Source organism: Hippoglossus stenolepis, chromosome 5, assembly GCF_022539355.2.
Source record: "Hippoglossus stenolepis isolate QCI-W04-F060 chromosome 5, HSTE1.2, whole genome shotgun sequence".
NCBI lineage: Eukaryota > Metazoa > Chordata > Actinopteri > Pleuronectiformes > Pleuronectidae > Hippoglossus > Hippoglossus stenolepis.
The window spans coordinates 28,520,305-28,543,354 of record NC_061487.1 but is presented as its reverse complement, the minus strand read 5'-3'; the positions used below and the strand labels follow the sequence as shown (position 1 = coordinate 28,543,354).

General features: G+C 43.1%; 3 protein-coding genes across 3 annotated transcripts; all 3 read left to right on the top strand.

The window, feature by feature from the left end:
- Positions 1-2,030: 2,030 nt before the first annotated feature.
- On the top strand, positions 2,031-13,667 carry prdm11 (PR domain containing 11). The gene is made up of 7 exons (XM_035157654.2): positions 2,031-2,301; positions 4,819-4,886; positions 4,980-5,239; positions 5,315-5,382; positions 6,048-6,235; positions 7,827-8,321; positions 9,532-13,667. Exons 2-7 carry the CDS (start codon positions 4,859-4,861, stop codon positions 11,691-11,693), a joined length of 3,201 nt encoding a protein of 1,066 aa, XP_035013545.1. The 5' UTR covers positions 2,031-2,301; positions 4,819-4,858; the 3' UTR covers positions 11,694-13,667.
- A 1,642-nt stretch (positions 13,668-15,309) lies between these two features.
- LOC118109780 (CD59 molecule (CD59 blood group)) lies at positions 15,310-19,003 on the top strand. Its single transcript, XM_035157162.1, has 3 exons — positions 15,310-15,515; positions 16,671-16,772; positions 18,634-19,003. Exons 1-3 carry the CDS (start codon positions 15,461-15,463, stop codon positions 18,831-18,833), a joined length of 357 nt encoding a protein of 118 aa, XP_035013053.1. The 5' UTR covers positions 15,310-15,460; the 3' UTR covers positions 18,834-19,003.
- A 24-nt stretch (positions 19,004-19,027) lies between these two features.
- LOC118112648 (tripartite motif-containing protein 16-like) lies at positions 19,028-23,032 on the top strand. The gene is given in 4 exon segments (XM_047339798.1): positions 19,028-19,043; positions 19,211-19,759; positions 19,762-20,760; positions 23,019-23,032. Coding segments are annotated over 4 exon segments (1,578 nt in total).
- The last annotated feature ends 18 nt before the right edge of the window (positions 23,033-23,050 follow it).

The window sequence follows — 23,050 nt, the reverse complement described above, 5'->3', positions numbered from 1 at the left end:
CCTCGACCCACTTCCCCGCCTGGAGGAGGCAGGTCAACTCTGACATGGAGGTGTGAGCTCTCACAGCGTCCTACTTTCTTCATTGGTTTTATTTTTGACTGATGCAGAAACTGATGATAAGATATATTTTCGCGGTGCGGAAAGTAAAACCAATCAGGTTCCCCCTCCAGCTGCAAAGAGGACGGACGTCAGCTTCAGAGTAAGACGGCCTCCATCTTCTTCTCCTTTCTTTTTATTTCTGTGCCAGTGATGGAGGAGTTGTTGGTTAATTTAAATTCTCTACTGATTCTGGAAGAAACGCTCTGGTGATGTTTAAAATGTTTTTTCTCTTCAACAAATCCCATGAAAAATATCAAACCACCCATAACTGTTCAAATTCAATTGTGAACAATTGACAGATTAATCAATAAGTGAAAATGTGACTGATGCTGTATAAACCCCAATCAGACATTTTGATATTGTTATGATATTTTGTGAATATAAAGTAGTATACAGTCAGTATATAAAAACTGTATAAATATACATTTATATATACAGTCACTGATGGTCTTTATATACAGTCTGTGGTTTATAATAATTACATGTAGAAGTTTTAATTGACATGAAAACATGTTTCTAGGATTTCTTCACAGTTGCTCTGGAGGAGAAGTTGTCTCCTGTGGCAGGACAACAGGAGGACATGCAGACCTCACAGGTCTTCAGTGGGGCTCCATGTGAACCAGTCCAGGTCCTGCAGAGTCCTGAACCTGACCACACAGGAGAGGAAGAGTCTGAGTGTAAGTCTGAGGAAACTAGAGATAATTTTCATTTCTGGATAATTGGAGGAGGTGGAGACTTGTCATCCATCTTCATAATCACTGATATTAACCTGATGTCTGGAGTTGCGGACAGGGTGTAATGAGCTCAGCCTAGAATATAGACGGTCGCAGCACCCTGGCTCCATCCAACCAGGATGTTGGATGTCAATAGTGACGGTTCCACTTATGTTAATGCTCAGATCAAACAGGATTTGTTTTTTGTGCTGGAACTATTTCTTGACAAACATCAGTTTTCCCATCCGCCCAGAACAGTGCTTGGTTTTCTGGGGACTTCATGTGTTAGTATTTTTGTGTACAGATTGAACTATTGATGTGAAGCTTTAATCTGTGATCTCTATATGTTGCTGATATTTTTATGCCTCTGCGCCAGCCAGTGGCCGGAGGCATAATGTTTTCAGGTTGTCTGTCCGTGGCCTCTTGGGTGTGAGCTCAACACCGACCTGAGGGATTTTCTTCAACTTTTGATCAGTTGTTACTTGGACCCAAAGCTCACAGTGACTTTATATGAATCTGGAAAAGGAATTATGTCGAAAGATGTGCACAAAAACTGCACTGGTTGGCAGAGGCATACAACTGCAGTGCAGTAATTCTAGTTAATACTTGTAAGACTGAGCTAACCAGTGTGGATTTCCTCGCCTCACCCTCACCAAGTGTAAAATCTGATGTTCTGATGAACCAGTGGTCAGAGTCTTTCTGTGTCCACAGGGACGGAGCCTCTCTGTCTCCTTCTCAGGACGATGAACACGACAACTGTTCTCTCTCCGGCACCGTGATCCCGTCCCAGTGCAAGGCTCGCAGGCCTGTTCCCTTCAAGAAGGCCTGGCTCAACCTTTTCTGGTTCCTCTGCTATTCTCCGGACAGCAATCAGATGTGGTGCCACGTCTGTCGCCTCCACACAGACACCAGACACCAGAACTCACCTTTAACCAGAAGCTCCAGGTCGATTAAACTCGACCACGTCAGGAAACACAGTGACAGCAAGTACCACACAGACAGTCTGGAGCGCTACATGATGCACATGTGTGACCTGTAGCTGTGAAGAGCCACATTCCACTGCTTTGTCTGAACAGGAGCTGATCACTGTCAGTTCAGATGCTTTTATTTTGAAAGAACAGGATCGGATCACAGCCAGTTCAGCTGCTTTTATTCTGACACGGTGTGAAGTAATAAATCAAAGAGAACCATCAGCACTCTGAGGTTTTGTGTGTGTGTGTGAGTGAGTGAGTGAGTGTGTGTGTGTCTGTGTGTGTGTGTCTCTGTGTGTGTTTGTGTCTCTCACTGAAACTTAAACATAGCTTTATTTCCCGCGCTGGCGCCTCCTTCCTCTGACGTCACTTCCTGTGATGAAGATGGCCACAGATCGAGGAAACAGTCGTTGTGTGAATTAACGGAAACTTTGGAGGCGGCGGCTGGAGCTCAGTGTCCGGGTGAGAGCGACGCTTCCCCCGGGAGAGAAGCCCCGTGTCCCCGCTGTCTGCACCAGGTGGGTCAGTGTGTGTGTCACTGAGACCGAGCGGACCATATATAACCTGATATATATATATATAACCTGATATATATATATATATAACCTGACCGGTTCAACTCTGTACCGACCAGAGGAACCACAGACTGTATATAAAGATGATCAGTGACTGTATATAAAGATGATCAGTGACTGTATATAAAGATGATCAGTGACTGTATATAAAGACCATCAGTGACTGTATATAAAGAGGATCAGTGACTGTATATAAAGATGATCAGTGACTGTATATAAAGATGATCAGTGACTGTATATAAAGATGATCAGTGACTGTATATAAAGAGGATCAGTGACTGTATATAAAGATGATCAGTGACTGTATATAAAGACCATCAGTGACTGTATATAAAGATGATCAGTGACTGTATATAAAGAGGATCAGTGACTGTATATAAAGATGATCAGTGACTGTATATAAAGATGATCAGTGACTGTATATAAAGAGGATCAGTGACTGTATATAAAGATGATCAGCGACTGTATATAAAGAGGATCAGTGACTGTATATAAAGACCATCAGTGACTGTATATAAAGATGATCAGTGACTGTATATAAAGACAATCAGTGACTGTATATAAAGAGGATCAGTGACTGTATATAAAGAGGATCAGTGACTGTATATAAAGAGGATCAGTGACTGTATATAAAGATGATCAGTGACTGTATATAAAGATGATCAGTGACTGTATATAAAGACGATCAGTGACTGTATATAAAGACCATCAGTGACTGTATATAAAGATGATCAGTGACTGTATATAAAGATGATCAGTGACTGTATATAAAGACCATCAGTGACTGTATATAAAGACCATCAGTGACTGTATATAAAGACCATCAGTGACTGTATATAAAGACCATCAGTGACTGTATATAAAGACCATCAGTGACTGTATATAAAGACCATCAGTGACTGTATATAAAGATGATCAGTGACTGTATATAAAGACCATCAGTGACTGTATATAAAGACGATCAGTGACTGTATATAAAGACCATCAGTGACTGTATATAAAGACCATCAGTGACTGTATATAAAGATGATCAGTGACTGTATATAAAGACGATCAGTGACTGTATATAAAGACGATCAGTGACTGTATATAAAGACCATCAGTGACTGTATATAAAGACGATCAGTGACTGTATATAAAGATGATCAGTGACTGTATATAAAGACCATCAGTGACTGTATATAAAGACCATCAGTGACTGTATATAAAGATGATCAGTGACTGTATATAAAGATGATCAGTGACTGTATATAAAGACGATCAGTGACTGTATATAAAGACGATCAGTGACTGTATATAAAGACGATCAGTGACTGTATATAAAGATGATCAGTGACTGTATATAAAGACGATCAGTGACTGTATATAAAGACCATCAGTGACTGTATATAAAGACCATCAGTGACTGTATATAAAGACGATCAGTGACTGTATATAAAGACCATCAGTGACTGTATATAAAGATGATCAGTGACTGTATATAAAGATGAACAGTGACTGTATATAAAGAGGATCAGTGACTGTATATAAATACCATCAGTTACTGTATATAAAGACCATCAGTGACTGTATATAAAGACCATCAGTGACTGTATATAAAGACCATCAGTGACTGTATATAAAGACCATCAGTGACTGTATATAAAGATGATCAGTGACTGTATATAAAGACGATCAGTGACTGTATATAAAGACGATCAGTGACTGTATATAAAGATGATCAGTGACTGTATATAAAGATGATCAGTGACTGTATATAAAGACCATCAGTGACTGTATATAAAGACCATCAGTGACTGTATATAAAGACCATCAGTGACTGTATATAAAGACCATCAGTGACTGTATATAAAGATGATCAGTGACTGTATATAAAGACCATCAGTGACTGTATATAAAGACCATCAGTGACTGTATATAAAGATGATCAGTGACTGTATATAAAGACCATCAGTGACTGTATATAAAGACCATCAGTGACTGTATATAAAGACCATCAGTGACTGTATATAAAGACCATCAGTGACTGTATATAAAGATGATCAGTGACTGTATATAAAGACCATCAGTGACTGTATATAAAGATGATCAGTGACTGTATATAAAGACCATCAGTGACTGTATATAAAGACGATCAGTGACTGTATATAAAGACCATCAGTGACTGTATATAAAGATGATCAGTGACTGTATATAAAGATGAACAGTGACTGTATATAAAGAGGATCAGTGACTGTATATAAATACCATCAGTGACTGTATATAAAGACGATCAGTGACTGTATATAAAGATGATCAGTGACTGTATATAAAGACCATCAGTGACTGTATATAAAGATGATCAGTGACTGTATATAAAGAGGATCAGTGACTGTATATAAAGATGATCAGTAACTGTATATAAAGATGATCAGTGACTGTATATATAAATATATATATATGTGTTTGTTTATATCACAGTGGGCCGTGAAGTGGGTTCTCTCATCATTATGGTTCCACCATGAACGAGCAGCCTCTGGATCTCTGGTGTAAGATACTTCAGTTTCTTCCATCAGGGAAAAACCACTGAACCTAAATTATTTTGTTGTTTATAAATTCAAAGATCTGACGTCTGTCCACAGTCTGCGAGGAGTGTCAGGACCACTTCCTGGACGAGTGTCCGTCACACGGGCCCCCTCTGTTTGTCCCTGACACGCCCGCCATCCCGGGGTTGGCCAACAGGGCGGCTCTCACGGTCCCAGGAGGTCTGGAGGTCTTCTCAGAGGGAAGTCAGGTGGATGTTCGCTGTGCGGACGCAACCATCCCCAAGGGGGCGGTGTTCGGTCCGTATGAGGGGGAGCTGGTGTCTAAAGACAAATCATCCGGCCTCTTCTCCTGGATAGTGAGTCCAACCAATCAGAAAGCAGCCTCCACACGCAACTCCTTTCTAAACCTCTGGTTTCTGTTGTTGTTGCAGGTTGTTGATGTAGACAACACGTATCAGTCCATCGATGGCAGTGATGACACCAAAGCAAACTGGATGAGGTGATGTTTGTTTTTTGACACTTGATGTTTCATTCATGTTTTTCACAGATGTGCTGACACACAGCAGCTGTATGGAGCAGTTCCTGTTTCTACCTGCAGGTGTCTCAGTTTAAACAGCCATGTACAGAATGGAGGTGGTTGATAGCGTCGTACACTGGGTGCTAAACATCTGACGGTGCTGTCAAACACAACCTGTGACGTCAGGTGAGATAGTGGAGGAAGAACAGGAAGTGGCTGAACAAGTCAAACAAACTGAAGTTTAAATAACTTTTATTTAAAACCACACAAACCAACACGCAACTGCTCAACACCGGCCGACAGTCGCTCGCTCATCAAGTACAACTTTGAGACTTTGGAGGTGGAGCCAGTGGTTGATGCTCCTCTCCTTTGATTGGTCACTTTGAACACTCCTCTACCCAGAATCCCTCTGATCAGTCGGGGTTTCGCCTGATGAAAGATGTAGCGTGAGAGGAACATTGAGCCACTTCTATAACGTCATTTACAAGTAAATAAACAACATTAGACTATAATTTACACGTTGGAATCTATTTTCCTCACAGAATGAATTCACTCCGTAGAATCACAGGTTCACTGTTGTTTCGGGACCTGATGGAAACTGAACGTCTCCTCTGATGCTGATGTCGTGATCCTCGTGTTTCCTGCAGGTTTGTCCGGACCTCGTCTGAGGAGAGCGACAGGAACCTGACGGCGTTCCAACACTGTAAAAGCATCTACTTCAGAGTGTGTCGGAGGCTGGTGGCAGGAGACAAGCTGAGGGTTTGGTACAGCGACGATTACGTCCAGCGGCTTCACTGTGTTTTGCAGGGGAGCATCAACTGCAACCTGGACTCAGGTGAGATGCTTCAGCACAGAGATGAACGCAGGCTCCTTCAGTTTGGAGTTTACAGCTGTTGTGTGGCAGCTGGAGTCGTAGTGTTACCTGTGTTACAAAGTCTTCAGTGGAGGAGTTCACGTTTATCATGAACTTCGACTATACCTTGAACAAAAAAATATATATATATATATAAAAGTAAAAAAAAAAAAAGAAGTAGCGCTTTAGTAGCACTTACCTATCGCACTTTGTGGTTTGGCTTTCTTGTTGTTCTGGGTTTGTTCCTCACGGTTGATCCACTTATTGTGAGTCGCTTTGGATAAAAGCGACAGCTCAATGAAATGTAATGTAATAAAAAATATCAGATTTTTTAAATTGTATTTATTGATATTCAGTTTAGCTGCTTTAAGATATGAGCTGAACATAACAGACGTGAAACTGGAAGAACACAAAGATCTCAGGATGAAGAAGAGGAGCCGTACACGTAGAAGACGAAGACGTCAACTTGGAAACACGAGGAGGTTCCAGATCTTCTGGTGATGAGGGCCGACGCCGGTGTGGATGAGCTGTAAACAACAACACTGATCTTTCCACAGCAGAGTTTATACGTCATGTCCGGCCTCCTGCTGCTCTACAGGCTCCGCCTCCTGCTGCTCTACAGGCTCCGCCCCTGCCTGGATGTTCCCACATGTTCCTGTTTGAGCAATTGGAGCCAACAACCTGCTGCTGCTGCTTCACAAACACCAACTACACAACATGTCCAGAAACAACCTGCTGCTGCTTCACAGGACAAACGAGAAATGTCTGGACACAGTTTTCTGGAGTTTATGTTTCCAGATGTATGTTGTTTATGAACAGCTTTTGCTGGTCACCTGACAGGAGGAGAGTTGACCGGGGATGGCATTGGGAATTTTTTCTTGAAAACCCTTTTGAATCTATCATTTTGAGGATCATTGAAGAGTTCTAGGTTGTTTGTGTAATATGCTGCTGGAGTGGAGCTTTAAAAGTTTCCTCACTGAATATTGGAGATAAACGCTGGTTTAAATTCATGTTTTAGCTGAGCTGTGTGATTGTGAGTCAGTGACTACAAAGATAAATCTCTTATTCATGTGGTGTGGCTGTGATCTTTTGTCCGTCACTTGAACAGACTCTGATCCTCTGGATGTCAGTGTGACACATTTAGGAGAAACTGAGGTGCAGCTGTATTTGGAGGCCAGTTAGCACATCTGTTCTCCAGCAGGTGGTGCTAATGTCACATCTGTTCTCTGCTCTACAGTTTATAATGGAGCGACTCATCTTTTATTACAGCGGCGTGGGGACATTTGTTTTCTATTTGCGAAGCTCAATATTCCAGTTAAAACTGAACTGGATCCAAACTGATTCCAGGTTTGAAGTTGAGTTTTATTGTCATTGTAGAAATTGTGTTTATCATCATAAGATCAGTCAATCGCAACAATTAAAATGAAAAATTTGGTCAAGAAGTTTGTAAAATTATGAAAATAATAAACACAGAATATTCCTAAGAATCAAGAAGCCACGTTGTGCTCCTGATGGTCAGTATGGGCCTGCTAATAGAAGAGTGACACTGAATCTGAAAACTGTTTTCTTCTAGAAACCAGGAAGCCAGAGGTCCTGCCCAATGTGCAGAGAGACCACCTGCAGTCAGCTGTGCAGGGCAAAGCCTGCCCCAGTAAACAACCCAGTGACGAGTCCGACACTCAGCCTCCTGCCAAGAGGAAGAAGATAGACCTCATCTTCAAAGATGTCCTCGAAGCTTCTCTAGTGGAGCCCAGCGAGTTCAGGTCCCAGTCGTCCCTTCACAGTGAGTGCAAAGTGCCAGCGCTCTGGTTGGGCTTGAACTCGACTGAAAGCGGCTCCAACGTCCTGAACCTGAAGGCAGAGGAGAAGGAGGAGGGGAACCAGGAGGCCTCCACCTCCTTCTGCCCCAACTGTGTCAAGCTGAAGAGGAGGATCCTGGAGCTGGAGGAGGAGCTTTCCCGTGTCAGAGGAGAACAGGCGGGCGTGGTCGGTCCGTCGATGTCCGAGCAGACCCATCGCGATCAGGTCCCCCCCCACCCTGAGCAAGGACCCATCGAAGACTTTCAAGGTAGGTTTTGAAAAGTAATTGTTGGACCCATTATTCCAGACTTTGTCAGACCTGTAGTTCTTTGTCTTAATTGGATGTGAACTTGATTCTTTAAATCAACAATGTGTTTTCTTCATGGAAACTGATTTTATCTAATGTGAGTGTTTTTCATTAATATCTTTTCAAATACAATTTAAAAAGACGAATGGAGGGATGAAAGTCAGAGAATCCCCAAACTCAGTTGGATTGATCCTCTGGACGTGATGAAACTGTGCAAGCTTCATATCGATCCGTCCAATAGTCGATGAGAGATTTTCCTTAAAGCGTATGAACCTCATCAGGGCTCCAGACACAAGTTAGTCGAGTTTGTCATCTGAACAATAACCGTCCTGTTTACAGCTGGTTACATAAACCCGGAGCCAAATGTTTAATATTTATTTAAGAGCAGAGCCAGAGTCCATTATATTTAGGGTTTTGGTTGTGTGGTTTATTTTATTCATGTTTTATTTATTCAGGATATTATCATATTTTTATTTCTAATTCAAATGTCAGACAGAATATTCTTAAGGATTCAAAGTTCAGTGAGTCCGATGTGTTTTATTGTTCTATTCATTCTGATGATCTGAGATCAGATGGAGCAGTGGGGTTGATCTGTGATCGTCTCACTAACGACTGGGTCCATCTAATCCTGAGAAGCCGTCAGGAACAAGGAGAATTTCATCTTCTGATCATTTCCACTTCGGTTTCAGGGCATCGGGATCCAGTTTGATTCGCTCCCAGCTCTGAGACCACACATTAAATAGAAAACAAATGTCTGTGATCCAGTTGATCCTGAACACCTCAAACATTTCCCTGACACGACAGACAGATGTGAACAACGCAGCAAATCCAACATGCTCTGAAAACTTTAATGGCGGACTAAAGTTTCGGGGTCGTGTGTGATTGACACAAATTAGGTCGTATATATTTTTATATGCCGAAATTTCACACAATAAATACAGACTTGTTGTGCAAAGACCAGTCAGAGGATCAGTTGGATTGATCCTCTGGGGACCATGAGTGTCTGCAGTAAAGTTTGAGATATTTCAGTCTGGGTCAAAGTGGCTTCCATCCACAACCAAAAATCACAATAACAAGTTCAAATTGATCGGTAATAGTATTATTCAAATTTTGAAATTTAAATCTAAACCAAACAAAAATGACTGGAAGATGATTGTGTTTGTGTTTTCAGGGATGAACCCCTTGACCCCCACCCAGGTGGTTCTGGACGAAGACGACCAGGACGTGGACTCGGCTGATGAGTCGATTGCTGCAGATCTTGTGATTTTTACAGAGGACTCTTCGAAGCTTTCCTCTGGAGGAGGCCGACGGATTCGTCGTTTCAAGCAGGAGTGGCTAAAAAAGTTCTGGTTCCTTCGCTACTCACCGACCCTGAATGAGATGTGGTGCCACGTCTGCCGCCAGTACACCGTCCAGTCATCCCGAACATCCGCCTTCATCATTGGCTCGAAGCAGTTCAAAATCCACACAATCAAGCTCCACAGCCAGAGCAACCTTCACAAGAAGTGTCTGCAGCTGTACAAGCTGCGCATGCACCCAGAGAAGACAGAGGAGATGTGCAAGAACATGCTGCTGCTGTTCAACGCAGCGTACCACTTGGCCCTGGAGGGACGGCCCTTCTCAGACCTCCGTCCACTGGCAGAGCTGCTGAAGAAATGTGAGCTCAAAGTGGTGGATCAGTACATGAATGAAGGAGACTGTCAGATGCTGATCCACCACATCTCCCGGGCTTTAAAAGAAGACCTGGCTGAGAAGATGCGCCTGTCTCCCTTTCTCAGCATCATAATGGATGCCCAGAATGACGACCTCTTCTCAGACATGGTGGCGGTCTATGTGCAGTTCATAACCAATGAGGGCTCACCCAACACTGAGTTCCTGTCCTTGCAGAGACTGAGCGTGGCCAGTGTGGACGGATATCTCCAGGCCATAGAACGAGCCTTTGGCGTTCTGGGACTCAGGTTTCAGGACTCGATGGTTGTGGGTCTGGGGGTGGATGGTACTAACATCTCTTCAGGAATGAGAGCCAATTTGTACATAGCTGTGCAAAAGTCTTTTCCCTGGATCCTCTGTCTTCCCATCATGATCCATCGGCCTCATCTTGAGGTGCTGGATGCTATCAGTGGGAAGGAGCTCTCCTGTCTTGAGGACCTGGAAAACAACCTTAAGCAACTCCTCAGTTTCTACCGCTACTCCCCTCGTATGATGGCCGAGCTACGGTCAACTGCTCCGACACTGTCAGAGGAGACGGAGTTCCTTGGAGACATCAGAGCCATTCGATGGATCATTGGAGAACCAAATGTCCTTAATGCACTCATCAAAGACTACTTGGAGGTAGTTGCCCATCTGAAGGAGATCAGCAGCCAGACCCAGAGAGCTGATGCTGCAGCCATCGCTCTCACTCTCCTCCAGTTCCTCATGGACTATCAATCAGTAAAGCTCATCTACTTCCTCCTGGACATCATAGGGGTTCTTTCACGGTTAGCCTTCACCTTCCAGGGAGAGTACCTGCTGGTGTCACAGGTGGAAGCCAAAGTCGAGGAGGCCATTCAGGAGATAGGCCAGTTGGTGGACTGCCCTGGAGAGTATCTACAGGAGTTCGAGGAAAACTTCCGTGAAAGTTTCAACGGCGTTGCTCTGAAGAATCTGCGTGTTGCTGAGTCCAAGTTTCAGTCGATCCGAGAAAAGATTTGCAACAAGAGCCAAGGCATCCTCTCCCAGAGGCTGGATCTGCAAAGCCGCTCATTTGCCAAAGCCTGCAAGGTCCTGGACCTGTCCACATGGCCTCACAACCGGGAGGACCTTCAAGCCTACGGGCAGGAGGAAATCCAGCTGATATTCAAACATCTGGAGTCCATTCCTTCTGTAGGTCAAGAGAGCTCCCAGGCCAGGACAGAGTTCAGAGGCTGCCTGGTGGTGGAATGGAAGGATCTGAAAGCAGACTACTACAGCATGAATGGCTTCAAAGAAGTCATCAGTCACATCTGCAGGTACAAGCAGCGTTTTCCTCTGCTGAACCGGATTGTGCAGGTTGTCAGGGTGCTGCCAAGTTCCACGGCCTGCTGCGATAAAGGACGAGGTTCTCTACAGAAGATGTGCAAGAACAACCGTTCCCGGCTGACCCTGGAGCAGATGAACGACCTTCTGACCGTGGCAGTTAACGGACCGTCCATCACCAGCTTCGACGGGAAGCGAGCGTTGGACAGCTGGTTCGAGGAGAAGTCTGGCAACAGTTACTCTCTGTCAACCGAGGTGTTGAACAGGATGTCAACTGCTGATCAGAAGTCTGTTTTGCATAGTGTTGACGTCAACACAGAGTTTTACCCAGACATCTAACAGGCACTCCCAGGGGTGTTAGCTAAGTTAATGGGAAGCTGATCTTTAGTATAGTTTTGGAAATCATCAGACGAGGAATTAGCCGCTGGGTAGATATGAGACTTTGTCTTCCGTTCTCTGTTCTGTCTTTTATCACGAGTCGAACGTTTATCCATATAAAACGCAAGATGTTTTGATATTTTGGCTAATCTCGATCAATAGCTATATAAAGTAGATGAATTAAAAAGTCAATAGTCGATATATTTCAGACTATGTGTTCCAGCTCAAACCTGATTGGTCGAACTAGAAACAGAAACCAGAAGCTTCCAGCGCCAAGTTCTGGTCCCTGGACACAGATTCTGCTTCACCTGTAGAGAAAAAAGAAAGAACCGCACCGTGGTTGTACACCTCCGCCAAACTGCACAGATTCAGTCGACATACATTTTTCCCCAGATTATTATAAGGTCACTGCGACCTTTGACCTCTGAAATTGAATCAGTTGATCTTTGAGTTCAAGTGACAACTGGTCAAAATTAGAAGAAATCTATTTGATGGAGTTCTTGAAATATCATGTTCACAAGAATGGGACGGACGATAACCTGAAAACGTAAAGCTTTCGGCCACTGGGTGTCGCCGGTGAGGAGAAGTGTTCCTTCACCGATGAGTCCGACCCACACGAGTTAAATACTGGAGTCAGTTTCACATGAGGAACAATCAAACGAGTGTTGGGATGAGAACAGGCTTTATATTTCAATTAGAAACACACAGCCTGCTTCACACTGTACAAACTGTGTAAACTGTATATGCTTTTCAACTGGTTTTTAAAGAGACTATTTTTCTCTTGAATTGAGGATTGTGACATTTTGACTGAATGCAAGAACTGAAGCAAAAGGTGCTCACCTGCTCGGCCATAATATTTGTTTAGCACTGCGGCACATGTTTGAACTAGGTTCTTTTTCACTGATGCATCTTCTTTGTTTGACCAAAGCTCGGTTTCCAAACGTTTCATAAAACTGCATGAAGATGTTCAAGTGTTGCTTTTAGCACTTAAGTTGTATATGTAGGTATTATTAAAGCTATTGTTGGTAATTTTTTTCCTTTCCCGTTGCCAGTAGAGGAATTTGCCTTCCTGTTTTTTCCCGTCATATTGACATCATGAACCAAAACTGGGGCGCTCGGTCACCTCACTGTCGCACCCTGGTGTCCTGTTTCCATCACTGACTGACAACTACTCAAGATGACTTCTCTGTGACTCGCTAACGTCTCACTCTGGTCTCAGAGGTGATTTCTCCATCTGAAGACTCGTGCAGTGAGAGGACAGACAGGGTGAACGCAGACAGACGGTTAGTGACAGACAATCCTTACTTTGATTGGTCATGTTTGTTTTGTCTTGTGAGACACCGACTTTTTCCGGGGTTTTTTCAGACGACTTTATTTATTGAATCTATCAGGACATGACGAGGATTTCAACAAATTGTATAAAGTATTTCAGAAACAAATGAACACCCGACCTTATGTCGGCATCGGTGGTCAATAATCCTTAAGGGGTTCTAATTAGAGGCAGTCGATCGTTACTGAGCAGTAATAACAAGTGTATTTTTCCAACTGTTGAAGTTGTCATGACGACGTGACGCTCTGAGCTGTTGAATCCTTTCATGTGACTGAAAGATAAAAGCTGTGTGTCTATGATTTTATGGATATTTTGTGCATGTGTGTGTTGTTTGCACGTGGTTGCTAATGTTGGGATGAGCTGTGTGAGATGTGACGTCAGAGCAGCATCGAGCTCAGTCGCTCTAATCACTGTTGTGCTCTTATTCTGAATTTCTCTTCACGATACCGTGGCTGATTGTAATCTGACTCCAGAGCTGCTTTCAGTTTGGTTTATGCTGAACTTCTTATCGCGGATGAACCAAAAACAAACTTATTTCTCTGCTCATTGTTTTTTTCTATTCTGCTTCTGATGCATATTACAGATTAAAATACATTTTATCTGAGCATCTTTCTTCAAACTTCTTTTGACGTTCCACCACATTGCTGGGGTCAGAGGTCGGGGGGGGGGGCTGTCACAGACTCCTGCTCCATCTCATTAGGGTTTCTCCAAGTTTTTGTCTGAAGGAGGAAGTTTTGGTTTCCAGGGGACGTGAGAAGATTTTCATCAGAGAACAAAAACTTTGCTGCCGCTCGGCCCGACAGGAAGGAAATGTGTTCGCTTGGGTGACGGACACGGACAACAGGCGTCAGCAGGAGATCCGACCCCCGCTAACACTCGATATTCAAATGAAGCTCTAAAAAACGTCTGAGTGGTTCAGCAGCGAATTAAAGGACGTTGGTGAAACTGTCGTCTTCACTGTCATTGACTGTCAACCAATCAGCTGACGTCACCTGATCAGTGGGTTAGGGGTTAGGAGTTAAGGGTTAGGTGTTAGGAGTTATGATTTAGGGGTTAGGTGTTAGGGGTTAGGTGTTAGGAGTTAGGGGTTATGAGTTAGGGGTTAGGGGTTAGGTGTTATGAGTTAGGGGTTAGGAGTTAGGGGTTAGGTGTTAGGTGTTAGGAGTTAGGGGTTATGATTTAGGGTTAGGTGTTATGAGTTAGGGGTTAGGTGTTATGAGTTAGGGGTTAGGGGTTATGATTTAGGAGTTAGGTGTTATGATTTAGGAGTTAGGGGTTAGGTGTTATGAGTTAGGGTTAGGTGTTATGATTTAGGAGTTAGGGTTATGAGTTAGGGTTAGGTGTTATGAGTTAGGGGTTAGGGGTTATGATTTAGGGGGTTAGGAGTTAGGTGTTAGGAGTTAGGGGTTAGGAGTTAGGGGTTAGGAGTTAGGTGTTAGGAGTTAGGAGTTAGGTGTTAGGAGTTAGGGGTTAGGAGTTAGGAGTTAGGTGTTAGGAGTTAGGAGTTAGGGGTTAGGAGTTAGGGGTTAGGAGTTAGGAATGGATGTGGACCTGGTCTCGGGTGTTTCGTGTTCATGTTCACTGCACAGATTCAAACATGCAGTAACATCTGCCACTAGGGGTCTCACTCTGCTTATCTCTTTATATACGAGTTATTGGATCGTGATCCCTGACTCGAGTGTCAAGTGCGACCAAAGCGCCTCCTGGTGGAGAATGAGGGGAAAGCGGAGAAAGAATAAATGATGGTTTCACGTTCGTCCTCCAGTGTTCAAAGTCAAGTAGTTAGAGTGAAGAGTGAAGGTCTGGACAAAAGGTCTCCGGGCTGGACGCAGATACAGACGCTGCTCTGTGAGGCAGCAGCTGAGCGTCACGCCCTGGAACCGATAGAAACAACAGAACAGTCGACACAGTCACACACACAGAAACCTCGGCACCCTCAAACCACCGTCTAAATGTCATAATGTCATAAGTTACACTTTAAAATGCTGCGTAGACATTGATGCTTAAGTAATATTATAATATATCATATCATACAATACAATACAATATATAATACAATATGATATAATATACCAACACCACAGTACTTTAGTCACCACAGTTACTTGTATTGGAATGAAAGATGTTTATCAGTGGAGACACATGATGGATTCAGCAGATCCACAGTGAGACGAGACCTTTGCTGTACATGAACACTGATTGTTGGAGGAGGAGGAGGATGTTTGCTCAGACAGGGGGTCTTTGTGGGCCCCTGGACAAAGAGCCACTCTCAGTCCACTGCCATCCTCCTCAGGGGGAGTTCAGTGACAGTGGAACAAGCTCGGACACCAAACCAGCCGGACGCTCTGCTGCTGTGGCTCCGTCCTCCAGTCTGCTTCAGGTCGATCTGTGAGACGACATGAAGCTCTGCCTCGGACTCTTCCTGCTGCTCTGCTGTGGGACGCTTCATCTGGGTGAGTTCACATGGGATCCACACACGGGATCCACACACATGATCCACACACGGGATCCACATACATGATCCACACACGGGATCCACATACATGATCCCACAGGATCCACACACGGGATCCACACACGGGATCCACACACATGATCCACACATGATCCACACACAGGATCCACACACGGGATCCACACACATGATCCACACACAGGATCCACACACGGGATCCACACACGGGATCCATACATGATCCACACAGGATCCACACACGGGATCCACACACGGGATCCACACACATGATCCACACGGGATCCACATACATGATCCACACACATGATCCACACACGGGATCCACACGGGATCCACACATGGGATCCACATACGTGATCCACTCACAGGATCCACACACGGGATCCACACACAGGATCCACACATGGGATCCACATACATGATCCACTCACAGGATCCACACACAGGATCCACACACAGGATCCACACACGGGATCCACACGGGATCCACACACAGGATCCACACACAGGATCCACACACAGGATCCACACACGGGATCCACACACAGGATCCACTCACGGGATCCACACACGGATCCACACACAGGATCCACACATGGGATCCACACACATCCACACAGGATCCACTCACGGGATCCACACACAGGATCCACTCACGGGATCCACACACAGGATCCACACATGATCCACACGGGATCCACAGGATCCACACACAGGATCCACTCACAGGATCCACACACGGGATCCACACACGGGATCCTGTTGGTGTCTCAACTGAAATATCAGACATAATTCTGTAATGCTGAAATTATTACTGATGTGTGTTGTCTGATTGTTTGAATTATATATATATATATATATATATATATATATAATTCAAACAATTAATTAAACACATATAATATTATAAATGTATGTGTGTGTGTGTGTGTGTGTGTGTGTGTGTGTGTGTGTGTGTGTGTGTGTGTGTGTGTGTGCCTGTGTAGCTGTGTGTGTGTGTGTGTGTGTGTCTGAACTAAACCTGAGTATTGATGCCTCTTTGACCCGTCAAAATAAAACACCTAATTTCCTGTTGATGGTTGACCTCGGTCCGTCGAGCTGATGAAAGTAAAACCAGTTTCTTCTTCTGCAGGATCTGGACTTCGCTGCTACAAATGCTCGGATTACACCGGACGCTGTGAGAACGTCCAGGAGTGCACGTATGAGGACTCCTGTATTTCTCTGAGTGAACGAGGTCAGTGTTCATAATAATTAAGAATCATTTACAGTTAAAAGAACAGAAAACTGTCATTCAGTCATTCAAACATACAAGAAACAACATGGCCTCCAGTAAAGCACAAATAAAATGTTTCAAATAAAACCCAGTTGGGTTTGAAGGTCACATGAAGATTAGAGGAACGATGTTTGAAGTTTTTCTTAAAGATTCTCACTCGGCTCATTTCTCTGATTCCAGTTCTCACTTGATGTTAGTCAGGATTTGAAAAGCTCCTGACGCTACATCCACACAAATAGGTTTTAATTTGAAAACCATCTCTGTTCCTATCAGTTTTAATCCCGCCCACACACAGGCCTGAAAACACAGATCATGTGACCACTCACATACACTGGTCCTGTGTAAACAGATTGAACAACATCTGGTGTCCTCCACATGTAAACAGCTGTATCATAGTAAAATAGAGACTTTAACTAACAGCTGTAAACAAAGACAACAGGGTCAATGACCCTTTGATTCTCCATGTTCTTCTACTCTGGAAGCTCAGGCTGATGCTGGTGGTTTTATTGTAGAAGGGGGTCATGTGACAGGAGCCTGACCAATCGGAGGTCAGATGAAACTGCAGCAGAGATGATGAGTTTTCAAACGATAACGTAGTCATGTGGGTGGAGTCAGAAGGACGGAGGAGTCAGACCCTCAACGTCCTGTTTCGGACCTGACGCCTAGATTTTCTGTCCGACTGCATTTTCTTCAGTTAAAAAAAGGTTTAAATACATAAAGAAATACCATATATATGTAGAACCTTTCCCGTATATGTACACACTTTAATTTTCCAAAAAGCATTAGTTATTTGTAATGTTTCTGTTTTTTAAAGTGTCAAAATATCATGTGGTGCGACCGTCCGGCCATGACTAGTGTTTTGAAAACTTTGAAATTACTCAAAATCTATTCAAATGTATTTTCTGCCATATTTGGCAGGATTTCCAAAGTCTTTTGTAATCCTGTACAAAATTGCAAAGCATTTGCATTCATATTTCCATCATAGTATACAAACAGACTTTGTCCGATGACGTCCATTTTATGAAATATCATGTGGTGCGACCATCAACAAAGGACCAATTTGGGACTTTGATGTTTGAAACCAGTCAAAGACAGGAAGTTGCATCATAAACCAACTTGATGCAGATGGAGCCCAACGTACTTTCACACGTCAAGTTTAATGAAATGTTTGTTCATAACAATGTGTGCAGCACTTAAATGTTTGTGATGAGATTTTTATTTTAAAAAATGTTGATGAAATGTTTGTGATCATGAAAATTCTATGAAATTTTTATAAAATCTGGTTTAAATCAATTTTTTGTATGGAATTTATTGTTTATTGATCTCTTTAAATGATAGGAGGTCTTCATATCATTTGGAGCGACCACTCATGTGGTGTGACCGATAATACCAAGACCTGTATTCAATTTTAAGTAAAATATAAAATTTCTGTGGCTGAAATATGAATCACTGATACAGTATGCTTAAATGAATGGTATTTTTTAAACATTTTTATCAGTTTTATTCGCTTCACAGGAAAAATAAGTCTGTTAACTACATTTAAGAAGGGGACGGGGACGTTATAGAACCAAAATATACCAAATACCAAAATATGTTTAAAGTCCATCTTTACAGGGTTGACACCACCTAACACTTTTGTTTCAGTACATTCAGCACTTTCATACAAACAGAAACTTCTCTTTATCAGACCTGGGATCAGTGTTTTCCTGCAGCTCATTATAGAGGCTGAATATAATTCAGATTTATCAGTAGATATATGACATATGACATAGGTTATATATATATATATATAGATATATGTGTGTGTGTTCTTTGTCTCCAGGTGGAAAGACCATCCGTCAGTGCATCAGATACACAGACTGTGATAACTCTCGCCTCACCCAGATGTTCCCGGCCATCTCCGGCTTCACTTACCGCTGCTGCAGCAGCAACCTGTGCAACTCCAGCCATGCCGTTACCATGGCGACGCCCATCCTGGCGCTGCTGGGGTCCCTGCTGAGCGCCTGGTGCTGTTGGACCTGAAGACGCTGCGGCTACATAAACTGGTTCCTGATCATTACTGATGTTTTGTGACGTTAACATGAACTAAAGTGAGAGTTGCTGTTTGTTTTTAGTCGATTCTGTAACTTCCTGTTTCTCAGATTAAAAACTTTTTTATATTAGTTTAACAATAAACAAACAAGACAGTTAAAGTGTTGTGTTTTTGCATCACATTCATGTTGTCATCACGGAGTCACCACACGGAAACAAGGTAACGTATGATGTCATCTTCTTCAACCACTTTTTTCCTGTGACAAACACGAGGCTGAAGTGACGTCACTAAACGAAAACTACGACGAAATCTTAAACTGCCGTTAAAACTAATTAACTAAAATACAGTAGATTTTAAATATAACTAGAATTATTAAACCTCTGGGACAAAGAGGAGGAGACAGGAAGCTACAGCTGCCCTCAGTGTGGACAGACCTTCACACCGAGGCCTGTCCTGGGGAAAAACACCATGTTTGCTGATTTAGTGGAGGAGCTGAAGAAGACTGGACTCCAAGCTGCTCCTGCTGATCACTGCTATGCTGGACCTGAAGATGTGGCCTGTGATGTCTGCACTGGGAGAAAACTGAAAGCTCTCAAGTCCTGTTTGAATTGTTTGGCCTCTTATTGTGAAAAACACCTCCAGCCTCATCTTCAGTCAGCTCCATTGAAGAAGGACAAGCTGGTGGAGCCCTCGGAGAAGCTCCAGGAGAACATCTGCTCTCGTCACGATGAGGTGATGAAGATGTTCTGCCGCACTGATCAGCAGTGTATCTGTTATCTCTGCTCTGTGGATGAACATAAAGACCACGACACAGTGTCAGCTGCAGCAGAAAGGACTGAGAGGCAGAGAGAGCTCGGGCTGAGGAGACAAACAATCCAGCAGAGACTCCAGGACACAGAGAAAGATGTGAAGCTGCTTCACAGAAGGAGGAGGCCGTCACTGGCTCTGCTGATAAAGCAGTGGAGGACAGTGAGAAGATCTTCACTGAGCTGATCCGTCTGCTGGAGAAAAGAAGCTCTGATGTGAAGCAGCAGATCAGATCCCAGCAGGAAACTGAAGTGAGTCGAGTCAGAGAGCTTCAGGAGAGACTGGAGCAGGAGATCACTGAGCTGAAGAGGAAAGACCATGAACTGAAGCAGCTCTCAGACACAGAGGATCACAACCAGTTTCTACACAACTACCCCTCACTGTCACCACTCAGTGAATCTACACACTCATCCAGCATCAGGATCCGTCCTCTGAGGTACTTTGAGGACGTGACAGCAGCTGTGTCCCGGGTCAGAGGTCGACTACAGGACATTCTGAGTGAGACAGAGACAGAGATTTTACAGATTGTGTCTCAAGTGGATGTTTTACTGTCACAACCAGAGCCAGAGACCAGAGCTGACTTCTTAAGATATTCACAGAAAATCACACTGGATCCAAACACAGTAAACAATCATCTGTTATTATCTGAGAGAAACAGAAAAGTAACATATATGAGTGAAGAACAGTCTTATTCTAATCACCCAGACAGATTCACTAGTTGGCGTCAGGTCCTGAGTAGAGAGAGTCTGACTGGACGTTGTTACTGGGAGGTGGAGGTGGGGGTGAGAGGAGGAGTTCATGTAGCAGTCACATACAAGAATATCAGCAGAGCAGGAGACTCAGGTGAATGTGCATTTGGATACAATGATAAATCTTGGTCATTATATTGTGATGGAAACAGTTATATCTTTCGTTACAACAGCATCAGGACTCCAGTGTCAGGTCCTCTGTCCTCCAGAGTAGGAGTGTACCTGGATCACAGTGCAGGTGTTCTGTCCTTCTACAGAGTCTCTGACACCATGACTCTCCTCCACAGAGTCCAGACCACATTCACTCAGCCTCTCTATGCTGGAGTTAGGGTTTATGATGATGGAGACACAGCTGAGTTCTGTAAACTCAAATAGACTCGAGTCATTAAAAGCAGTGATTTAGATTCTGTGTTTAAATCTTTAACTTCTTCTGTCTCCATGTTTGTTGATCAAAGTTCGTCGTGGTGACGTTTCTGCTCCACACAGAGATCAGCTGTCAATCAAACACTGACCTTCCTTTATCACACATATTCAGTTCTCACTTTGTAAAGACAGAAATCTATAATTACACTGACATGAATGTGTTTTAAAGATCTAATGTTGCTGTTGTTTTCTAAATCAAAGTAGAAATCAGGTTGTGTGATGTTTTAGAACCTGTATTGATCCTGATCCTCATCAATGAGATGATTCTTTGTTCTTTTCTTTTCCACATGTGAGACGGAGGTGAAACAAACTGATTGTGTGTCCATGAAATCACTGAACAAGAGTCACTGAACAGACTTTACTGATGAAGTGATCAATGAACTCAGAGCGTCAACATGTCCAACAGACCAACTGCACTCTGGTTGGATTTACAGAGCATCAGTGTTATGGGATGTTTGGTCACATTGTAAATGTGGAACCTGGTTTGTTTTTATCACGGCTCATCTCTGTAAAGTGTGAATCCACTCGTCCTCGTTGTATTTACATATTTAGTGAACGGGCATATTGATCTGCTGCTGCGTAGGTTTCTGTTCTTTTTGATTTTCCTGATCTGAACCAGCAGTTCCATTGGAGAGTGTCCTGATCGAGTCCCTCTGAGGGTTTGTCCTGCAGCTCTCATCACATGTGTTTCTTATACATGTGTATATACATTTAAATCTCTTATATATGTATAAAGCAATAAAAATGTAATGTGTGAAGAAGCTGAAAGTTGAAATAAAGAATAAATCCAGTCTGTTCTTTTGTCTTCATTCCAGGATCTCATTCAAAGCTGATGGAGACAAAGTGAAACTCCTGTGAGAGAATAACTGAGGCAGTTTCCTCCTGAAACTCCACAAACCTCAGTTTTCATGTTCAGTCTCTGTCTTTGCAGCTTTTCTGCACTAAAACAGCTTCATCGCAGACAAATGAGCAAAGTTTTCTTCCACTGGCTGATTTTCAAAACCCAGATCTTGTTTGTGATCTCAGTGGATGAAGAGAGTTCGTCACACAGATTTAAAGAAGTGGAGAAATAATGGTTTGGTGAAGTTTCAGGGTGAAGACGTTGAGTTGAGTCCTGACACACAAGCCACATATTGGAGATATTGTGATGTTGTGGACTTGAGGTCGTTGTGTTTATCGTGCTGTTGATTTTCATGAGGATGAAACTTCACAACGAGTTTGTCGTGTTGCTTCAGTGTTTCACGTCGTCACCTCACGGACAGACGCTCCTGGGTCGTACAGTTTGAATCCAGACTGGATCAAAACTTCTTGACACCAAATTTGTCCGAGGTTTAACCCACAAAACAAACTTTGCTGCTTGAAGAGGTTTTGTAATTTCTGCAGAGTTAAAACAGTAAACGGTAAAAACACTCAGGATCAGGTTCCTGACGACTGGGATCGATTCTTTGCTCCGTCACAGACAAACTTCATCAACTGTTTCAGAACAGAAAGAACTTTGGTGTCACTTGTATTATATAGAAACAGTTTGAGCAGTTTATCATTTTCTTTGATAGAAGCTGAACAGTTGTTGACATGGTTCCTTTGCTCTTTGTCATTGTTCTTCTTCAGAACTCCATTAACTTTGCTGTAAGTCTGTATCATCTCTGGCTGCATGTGCTGTTGTAACAGCTCAGCTTAACACTGAGGGGGACAGAGCTTTAGAAATAAGAGTCTGAGACTCTGAAACAACCTGAGGAAATACAGCAGGCTGAGTCAGAAGCTTCCTTTAAATCCAAACTTCAAACCTGCTGTTATCGTACCACGATTTGATCTAATTCTAGTTTTTAAAGTGTGGTCACGATTACATTTCTGTCACCTGTAGTGTTTTTATACTTTGACTCTTTCATACGTGTGTTTTAATGTATTTTTACTTGTGTTTTTCGTTTGTGAAGCACTTTGTAAGTTGTTTTTTATTCCATTGAAAAGATTTGTTAACTTTTCTGGAAACTTTGAAGAATGTGAATCTTACAACCTGTGCTGTTGTGAGCTGAATGTGACAGTTCCCAGAGCAACTATTCACTTTGAAATGTGTTAACACAGATAAAGAACTCACAACCAGCTCATCAGTGAAATGCAGAATCAGAAAATCACTAACTCTTCCTCAATGACAACCAGTCTCTCCCAGTCAGGATGTGTCTGTGTCTCCTCCCTTCACAGATGTGTCAGTGTAAGAACCAGTGAACAACAAG